Source organism: Microchirus variegatus (assembly GCF_963457635.1).
Source record: "Microchirus variegatus genome assembly, chromosome: 16".
NCBI lineage: Eukaryota > Metazoa > Chordata > Actinopteri > Pleuronectiformes > Soleidae > Microchirus > Microchirus variegatus.
This window is the reverse complement of record NC_139817.1, coordinates 1,022,643-1,032,642: the sequence shown is the minus strand read 5'-3', so window position 1 is coordinate 1,032,642 and position 10,000 is coordinate 1,022,643. Positions and strand designations below refer to the sequence as shown.

At 42.0% G+C, this 10,000-nt stretch overlaps 1 protein-coding gene across 1 annotated transcript in view; it reads right to left on the bottom strand.

Moving 5' to 3' along the window:
* Positions 1-684: 684 nt before the first annotated feature.
* The window catches only part of LOC310938327 (uncharacterized protein), a gene marked incomplete at both ends in the record, with an annotated part of 13,688 nt that continues 4,372 nt past the window's right edge, over positions 685-10,000 (bottom strand). The window contains 3 exons of the mRNA XM_083902820.1: positions 685-2,243; positions 6,304-6,361; positions 7,587-8,788. Of these exons, the coding sequence (XP_083758946.1) occupies positions 685-2,243; positions 6,304-6,361; positions 7,587-8,788 (2,819 nt within the window). The remainder of the gene's footprint in view (positions 2,244-6,303; positions 6,362-7,586; positions 8,789-10,000) is intronic.

The window sequence follows — 10,000 nt, the reverse complement described above, 5'->3', positions numbered from 1 at the left end:
TCATCAAAACCACTTATTAATATCTCATCAAAACAAGTTAATGTCTCATCAAAACCACTTATTAATATCTCATCAAAACAAGTTAATATCTCATCAAAACCACTTATTAATATCTCATCAAAACAAGTTAATATCTCATCAAAACCACTTATTAATATCTCATCAAAACAAGTTAATATCTCATCAAAACCACTTAATATCTCATCAAAACAAGTTAATGTCTCATCAAAACCACTTATTAATATCTCATCAAAACAAGTTAATATCTCGTCAAAACCACTTATTAATATCTCATCAAAACAAGTTAATATCTCATCAAAACCACTTATTAATATCTCATCAAAACCACTTATTAATATCTCATCAAAACAAGTTAATATCTCATTAAAACCAATTATTAGTATCTGATCAAAACAACCCATAAATGTTCATTTTCAAAACCAAAACAACTCAAAGTTAAACTTCTCACATTTCAAATGCATATTTTATCATTTGTTTATTCTTTATTCATACAAAATGAACAGTGTCTGCAACTCTGTTATCTCTTTAAGTTTCAATAACCCTGATTTAAAAATCCAACAATCGCTCTCTTCTCTAAATTCAGCTTTGCTAACGACTCATGATGTTGCCTCACACTCAGGAGGTGAACTTCTCTGCACTGTCCCTTTAACACACTCTTTGTCTCTAACTGCTCTGTTCCATTGTCACACAAAGCTTCACTGGTAACATCTTCAATGGATGATGACGATGATGATCATCATCGCCATCATTATCATTATCATCATCGTCGTCATCGTCGTCATCATCGTCATCATCACCAGTGTGAAAGTATGGAAACATGATGTGTGTGAAAGTGTGTTTGTGTGTGTGTATGAGTGTGTTAGTATCAGGATCATAGTAGGACACTTGTCCTCTGTCCCAGTTCAGACTCACTCTGATCTTCTGGATCTTCTTCTTCAGCTGGAGAACAGAGAGTTTACCTGGTGACTCTTCATAGTATTTATCTTTATAAAACCCTATCTTCCATAATCCAGACTCTATGTCTTCTCCTTTCCTCTGGACAGACTCTAAAACTCCCACTGTCCAATATGTGTTGTCTCCAACATGGACGTCCCAGCTGTGAGTTCCTGAGTTAAAACCCTCAGAGCTCAGGACACTGCAGTAACGATCAAACCTCTCTGGATTATCAGGAACCTTCTGTCTGTCTCCATATCTCACACTGGTCAGATCTTCAGACAGGATGAGGTTTGGATAAGCAGTGTTTGGGTCCAGAACCACAGGACTGTAGGAGACCACGTCCTTCATCTTGTTCCAGATGTTGAAGGTCAGGTTGCCCAGGTGTTTGGCCTCGTCTATCAGAGCTCCTGAGTGCAGCTGTGGAGGCTCCAGCAGGGGGCGCTGCTTCACTCTGTAGTTGAGCATGAAGGAGACGTCTTCAGCTCTCAGCTCGTCCTCTGTGGCTCTGACTGTATCTGATAGAGCTTCTATGTCTCTGCTCAGAGCCTCCATGTTCTCCTTCATCATGAGACTCTTCTGCTCCTCTTCCTCCCTCAGTGCAGTCATCCTGGTCTCCTCTTCCTCTTCTAGAAACTGATGAAGCTGAAGAAACTGCTCCTTCATCCGTGTCTCTGTGCGTCGAGCCTGGACTTTAATGTGTTCTGCTGTTTCCTCAAACTTCACCTGAACTTCTTCCAGACTCTTTAAGTTCTTCTTGAAGGTCTCCAGAGTTTCCTGAAGGTCCTTCTTCTGTTGTTGTGCAGCTTCATCGATGGGTCTGAACTTGTGGCCGCTGTGTTTTTCTGAATCTCTGCAGACGACACACACTGGCTGCTGATGGTCCAGACAGAAGAGTCTGAGTTTCTTAGAGTGTTGACTGCAGAGAACCTCTGAAGACCTCTGAGCTCTCTCCTGTGAGAAGGTCTCTGAAGACCTCTGAGCTCTCTCCTGTGAGAAGGTCTCTGAAGACCTCTGAGCTCTCTCCTGTGAGAAGGTCTCTGAAGACCTCTGAGCTCTCTCCTGTAAGAAGGTCTCACACGTGTTCTTTAAAGCCATGTTACATGGTGGTTCATCCTTTGAAGACCTTCTCTTACAAACAGGACATTCTCGTGTTGGTTTGTCTGTCCACCATGTCTTCACACAGTCTTTACAGAAGCTGTGGCTACAGGACAGAAGGACAGGATCTCTGAAGACCTCATGACAGATGGGACAGCAGAGATCCTCCTCTAATCTGGACGCCATTTTGTCTGTGAGAAGATGAAAACAGAGACTCAGAGTCAGGACTTCCTCCTCCTCCTCTACTGACTTCACTGAAGTTCACTTTGAGTCCAGGTTTTTGTCAAACTCACCTTCAACGTTGCTGTAAACGTCGCTTTAATGTCAGTGTAAAGTCAACCTGTAATCGCCCGAAACATTGCTGTAAAGTCACTGTAAAGTTGCTGTAAAGTCACTGTAAAAACACTGTAAACGTTGCTTTAAAGTTACCGTAAAGTCGCTGTAAACGTTGCTGTAAAGTCGCTGTTAAGTCATTGTAAACGTCGCTGTAAAGTCACCATGAAATTGCTCGAAACGTTGTTCGAGGCATTGCTGTAAAGTCACTGTAAAGTCGCTTTAAAGTTGCTGTAAAGTCGCTCTAAACGTCGCTGTAAAGTCACTGTCAACGTTGCTGTAAAGTCACTGTAAAGTCGCTGTAAAGTCACTCTAAACGTTGCTGTAAAGTCATTGTGAAGTCGCTCTAAACGTTGCTGTAAAGTCGCTCTAAACGTTGCTGTAAAGTCGCTCTAAATGTTGCTGTAAAGTCACTGTGAAGTCGCTCTAAACATTTCTGTAAAGTCACTGTAAACGTTGCTGTCGTTGCTTGTCAAACTCACCTTCAGTGTGAGGACGAGAGGAGGAAGCAGCGTCTTGTCTTCTGCAGCTGGACTCAGTCAGAGGACAGAGTCTGATCTTCAGTCTTCACTCACCAACACAGACTGTTTCCTGGTTCGCCTCAGGTGAGCCAGGTGAAGGGGGGCGGAGCCTGGGACACAGGTTGGGTTCCATTCAAACGTTTTGATTCATCAGCAGAAGTGTGTGTGTGTGTGTGTGTGTCAGGAGTGGACAAAGTACATGTACATGCTCATGATGTAAATCTTATGGCTTCAAAGTCCAGGTAAAGACAAAGGTGAACAAACAGGGACAGACACGTGAGCCCACTCGACTTTGGGAAACTGAAAAGTATTTTTTGGCCGATCCAAAAACATAAAATGACATATTTCACACATTTTTACCACTTAAAAAGAAGTTAATCTCCTTAAATCTACGTCAGTTTAAGTCTACGATATCTTTAAGAACATGTTCACGTCTTTATCTCAGGTAACTGAAGTTTGTAAACCACTCACTCTCCCACACCAAAGCCCATAGAGTAAATCAGTGATTTCAACTCACAGGGACTGTGGCCGATCCGATCCAGTATCTGTATCGTAAAATATCTGATACTGACGTAATTCATGTATCAGAAATTTCCCATCTAACTGTAGAGATTTACGATCCGTCTGTGCTTTAATGTTGTCTGCTGAAATGTCTCCACAAGTGATTCCCTGACTGCTCTGCTGGCTGGCTGCAAAAAGTGGAGTGGATTTCCTGAACGGAGGCGTGTCTCAATGAGACGTGGAGTAACGATGCACACCTCCCTTCAGGAAATCCATTCCACAGTTTATCCACAGCTCGTCTGTGACTCTGTTTGTGTGTGTTTGTGTCTGTGACTTTGTGTGTGTGTGTGTCTCCGTCCACAGTAAATAAAGTTAGATGAATTTCACTCGTGCGACAGAATTGTGCGTTCTCGTAGTGTTTACATTTATCACAGAACGTTTCTAGATTAGTCACTGTTTAAAAAAAAAAAAAAAAAAAATCACCAAGGTTCTGTTAATTTGCTGTAAAGTCACTGTGAAGTCGTTGTAAAGTCACTGTAAACGTTGCTGTAAAGTCGCTCTAAACGTCACCATGAAATCACTCTAAACGTCGCTGTAAAGTCACTGTAAACGACACTTTAAAGTCACTGTAAACGTCACTTTAAAGGCACTGTCAACATTGCTGTAAAGTCACTGTAAAGACGCTCTAAACGTCACCATGAAATCACTCTAAACGATGCTGTAAAGTCACTGTCAAAGTTGCTGTAAAATCGCTGTAAAGTCACTAAACGTCACTTTAAAGTCACTGTAAACATTGCTGTAAAATGAGTGTAAAGACGTTCTAAACGTCGCTCTAAGCGTTGCTGTAAAGTCGCTGTAAAGTCACTGTAAAGTCGCCCTAAACGTTGCTGTAAAGTCATTGTAAAGTCGCCCTAAACGTTGCTGTAAAGTTGCTGTAAAGTCACTGTAAAGTTGCTCTAAACGTCACTGCAAAGTCGCTCTAAACGTTGCTGTAAAGTCACTGTAAAGTTGCTGTAAAGTCACTGTAAAGTTGCTGTAAAGTCACTGTAAAGTTGCTCTAAACGTCGCTGTAAAGTAGCTCTAAACGTTGCTGTAAAGTCACTGTAAAGTTGCTCTAAACGTTGCTGTAAAGTCACTGTAAAGTCGCTCTAAACGTTGCTGTCGTTGCTTGTCAAACTCACCTTCAGTGTGAGGACGAGAGGACGAAGCAGCGTCTTGTCTTCTGCAGCTGGACTCAGTCAGAGGACAGAGTCTGATCTTCAGTCTTCACTCACCAACACAGACTGTTTCCTGGTTCGCCTCAGGTGAGCCAGGTGAAGGGGGCGGAGCCTGGGACACAGGTTGAGTTCCATTCAAACGTTTTGATTCATCAGCAGAAGTGTGTGTGTGTGTGTGTGTGTGTGGGTGTGTGTGTGTGTGTGTGTCAGGAGTGGACAAAGTACATGTACATGCTCATGATGTAAATCTTATGGCTTCAAAGTCCAGGTAAAGACAAAGGTGAACAAACAGGGACAGACATGTGAGCCCACTCGACTTTGGGAAACTGAAAAGTATTTTTTGGCCGATCCAAAAACATAAAATGACATATTTCACACATTTTTACCACTTAAAAAGAAGTTAATCTCCTTAAATCTACGTCAGTTTAAGTCTACGATATCTTTAAGAACATGTTCACGTCTTTATCTCAGGTAACTGAAGTTTGTAAACCACTCACTCTCCCACACCAAAGCCCATAGAGTAAATCAGTGATTTTAACTCACAGGGACTGTGGCTGTGGCCGATCCGATCCAGTATCTGTATCGTAAAATATCTGATACTGACGTAATTCATGTATCAGAAATTTCCCATCTAACTGTAGAGATTTACGATCCGTCTGTGCTTTAATGTTGTCTGCTGAAATGTCTCCACAAGTGATTCCCTGACTGCTCTGCTGGCTGGCTGCAAAAAGTGGAGTGGATTTCCTGAACGGAGGCGTGTCTCAATGAGACGTGGAGTAACGATGCACGCCTCCCTTCAGGAAATCCATTCCACAGTTTATCCACAGCTCGTCTGTGACTCTGTTTGTGTGTGTTTGTGTCTGTGACTTTGTGTGTGTGTGTGTCTCCGTCCACAGTAAATAAAGTAAGATGAATTTCACTCGTGCGACAGAATTGTGCGTTCTCGTAGTGTTTACATTTATCACAGAACGTTTCTAGATTAGTCACTGTTTAAAAAAAAAAAAAAAAAAAATCACCAGGGTTCTGTTAATTTGCTGTAAAGTCACTGTGAAGTTGTTGTAAAGTCACTGTAAACGTTGCTGTAAAGTCGCTCTAAACGTCACCATGAAATCACTCAACATTGCTGTAAAGTCACTGTAAAGACGCTCTAAACGTCACCATGAAATCACTCTAAACGATGCTGTAAAGTCACTGTCAAAGTTGCTGTAAAATCGCTGTAAAGTCACTCTAAACATCGCTGTAAAGTCACTAAACGTCACTTTAAAGTCACTGTAAACATTGCTGTAAAATGAGTGTAAAGATGTTCTAAACGTCGCTCTAAGCGTTGCTGTAAAGTCGCTCTAAACGTTGCTGTAAAGTCGCTGTAAAGTCACTGTAAAGTCGCCCTAAACGTCGCTGTAAAGTCACTGCAAAGTCGCTCTAAACGTTGCTGTAAAGTCATTGTAAAGTCGCCCTAAACGTTGCTGTAAAGTCACTGTAAAGTCACTGTAAAGTCGCTCTAAACGTCGCTGTAAAGTCGCTCTAAACGTTGCTGTAAAGTCACTGTCAACGTTGCTGTCGTTGCTGTCGTTGCTTGGCAAACTCACCTTCAGTGTGTGGACGAGAGGACGAAGCAGCCATTTGTCTTCTGCAGCTGGACTCAGTCAGAGGACAGAGTCTGATCTTCAGTCTTCACTCACCAACACAGACTGACTGTTTCCTGGTTCGCCTCAGGTGAGCCAGGTGAAGGGGCGGAGCCTGGGACACAGGTTGAGTTCCATTCAAACGTTTTGATTCATCAGCGTGTGTGTGGGTGTGGGTGTGGGTGTGTGTGTGTGTGTGTGTGTGTGTGCGCGCGCGTGTGTGTGTGTGTGTGTGCGTGTCAGGAGTGGACAAAGTACAAGTACATGCTCATCATGTAAATCTTATGGCTTCAAAGTCCAGGTAAAGGCAAAAGTGGACCATGTAGTTTTATTGATTTTATTAATAATTACAGAACACGTAAACCAAGACAACAGAACATAAAAAAAACCTCACCCCCTAGAGAAGACCCGCATGGAACATATCACGAGAACCCTGCTATGCATAAGAGACCGAATATTAAGTTGGGTTCGTATACGGTAATAATAATAATAACAATAATGCATTATATACTGTACATTCTGATTACATCAGAGTTAAGTTTCACGTTCATGTCACAGACAAAAAGGAGTAAAGTCAACTTTCATGCATAATGTTGAATTAACACAATATTTACTAATGGGCTACTAGTGATCATTGGTCCACTGTATATACAGTACATTTATATATAAACCTGACAGAGTTGTACATGACTAATGTTGGCGTTAATGTAAATGTAAATGCTGTAACTTTGTATATAAACTCGATAAAAATGACATATTTTACACATTTTTGCCACTTAAGAAGAAGTTAATCTACGTCAGTTTAAGTCTACAATATATTTAAGAACATGTTCACGTCTTTATCTCACTGTTCACTAATAGTTCACTAATCGTCAACTATTTTGATCATTCGATAATCGGTTTGAAGCTTTTTTTCATCGTTAAAACAAGATTTCTGATCGTTTTTGCTTCTTAAACGTTAATATTTTCTTGGTTTCTTTGCTCCACATAAAGAAATCATTAAAACTTAATAATTTTTGGTTTGTGAACAAAACAAGACGTTGGAGAACATCGTCATTTCCAGGTTTGACAAACACTGATCAACGTTTTTTTTTTTTTACCTTTTCTGACATTTTATGAACCAAACGATTCATCGAGAAAATAATAATAATCGACTGAAATAATTCCTCTGTCACTCAATGTTTCACTGGTAACATCTTCACTGAGTGATCAGCATCTTTATCACCAGTGTCAATGTATGGAAACATGGTGTGTGTGAAAGTTTGTGTGTGTGTGTGTATGAGTGTGTTAGTATCAGTATCATAGTAGGACACTTGTCCTCTGTCCCAGTCCAGACTCACTCTGATCTTCTGGATCTTCTTCTTCAGCTGGAGAACAGACTTTTTACCTGGTGACGCTTCATAGTATTTATCTTTATAAAACCTTATCCCCCATAATCCAGACAGTATGTCTTTTCCTTTCCTCTGGACAGACTCTAAAACTCCCACTGTCCACCATGTGTTGTCTCCAACATGGACGTCCCAGCTGTGAGTTCCTGAGTTAAAACCCTCAGAGCTCAGGACACAGACGTAATGATCAAACCTCTCTGGATTATCAGGAACCTTCTGTTTGACTCCTCGTCTCACACTGGTCAGATCTTCAGACAGGACGAGGACTGGATGAGCAGTGTTTGGGTCCAGAACCACAGGACTGTAGGAGACCACGTCCTTCATCTTGTTCCAGATGTTGAAGGTCAGGTTGCCCAGGTGTTTGGCCTCGTCTATCAGAGCTCCTGAGTGCAGCTGTGGAGGCTCCAGCGGGGGGCGCTGCTTCACTCTGTAGTTGAGCAGGAAGGAGACGTCTTCAGCTCTCAGCTCGTCCTCTGTGGCTCTGACTGTATCTGATAGAGCTTCTATGTCTCTGCTCAGAGCCTCCATCTTCTCCTTCATCATGAGACTCTTCTGCTCCTCTTCCTCCCTCAGTGCAGTCATCCTGGTCTCCTCTTCCTCTTCTAGAAACTGATGAAGCTGAAGAAACTGCTCCTTCATCTGTGTCTCTGTGCGTCGAGCCTGGACTTTAATGTGTTCTGCTGTTTCCTCAAACTTCACCTGAACTTCTTCCAGACTCTCTAAGTTCTTCTTGAAGGTCCCCAGAGTTTCCTGAAGTTTCTTCTTCTGTTGTTGTGCAGCTTCATCGATGGGTCTGAACTTGTGGCCGCTGTGTTTTTCTGAATCTCTGCAGACGACACACACTGGCTGCTGATGGTCCAGACAGAAGAGTCTGAGTTTCTTAGAGTGTTGACTGCAGAGAACCTCTGAAGACCTCTGAGCTTTCTCCTGTAAGAAGGTCTCACACGTGTTCTTTAAAGCCAGGTTACACGGTGGTTCATCCTTTGAAGACCTTCTCTTACAAACAGGACATTCTGGTGTTGGTTTGTCTGTCCACCATGTCTTCACACAGTCTTTACAGAAGCTGTGGCTACAGGACAGAACCACAGGATCTCTGAAGACCTCATGACAGATGGAACAGCAGAGATCTTCCTCTAATCTGGAGGCCATTTTGTCTGTGAGAGAAGCTGAAAACAGAGCAGACTCAGAGTCAGGACTTCCTCCTCCTCCTCTACTGACTTCACTGAAGTTCACTTTGAGTCCAGGTTTTTGTCAAACTCACCTTCAGTGTGTGGACGAGAGGACGAAGCAGCGTCTTGTCTTCACCAGAGTCTGGTCTTCAGTCTGCGTCTCTTCACTCACCAACACAGACTGACTGTTTCCTGGTTCTTCTCGGGTGAGTCAGAGGAAGAGGGCGGAGCCTGGAACACAGGTTGGGTTCTCTGTGTGTGTGTGTGTGTGTGTGTGTGTGTGTGTGTGTGTGTGTGTGTGTGTGTGTGTGTGTGTGTGTGTGTGTGTGTGTGTGTGTGTGTGTGTGTGTGTGTGTGTGTGTGTGTGTGTGTGTGTGTGTGTGTGTGTTAGAGTTGCACTCACTCACTCCCACAAACACGACTGCTGCTGTGGCTGCAAATCCATTTGAGCAGCTTTCAGTTTCAATATGAGTGTGTGTGTGTGCGCCTGTGTATTACTAATGTTGTGGGGACAAAAAGAAAGTCCCCATAATGTAAATGACTATATTTTAAGGTGAAGAAATGTTTTAAGATTAGGTCAGTAGTGATTATGGTTAAGTTTAAATTAAGTCACCAGGAAATGAATATTAGTCAATGCAATGTCCCCTGAAGTTATGAAAACCTCACGTGTGTGTGTGTGTGTGTGTGTGTGTGTGTGTGTGTGTGTGTTAAACATACACATAAATAAAACAATAAATCGTAAGTGAGACACAAAGTGATCACAGTCTCTTTATTACATTATTACATATTATTACATGTTCAGACTTCAACAGTCAACAAGACACAATCATCTCAAAGACAAACATCATTTCACACATGTATAAAACCACTTAGTATCTGATCAAAACCACTTAATATCTGATCAAAACCACTTAGTATCTGATCAAAACCACTTAATATCTGATCAAAACCACTTAATATCTGATCAAAACCACTTAATATCTGATCAAAACCACTTAAAGGTCACATAGAGTGGTCCTGTTGCACATATATGTTAGTTATGGAGGTCTACTTACATACATTAACTTGTTTTTATGCTCAAAAACCTCCTAGTTGCTGTAAACGAGCCGATAGAAATCCTCTTTTCTGACGCTGTTCCTGAGTCGCGATGTTTCAGATTGAACTCTCTCACCCAGAAGACAGAGTGTGTTGTGATTG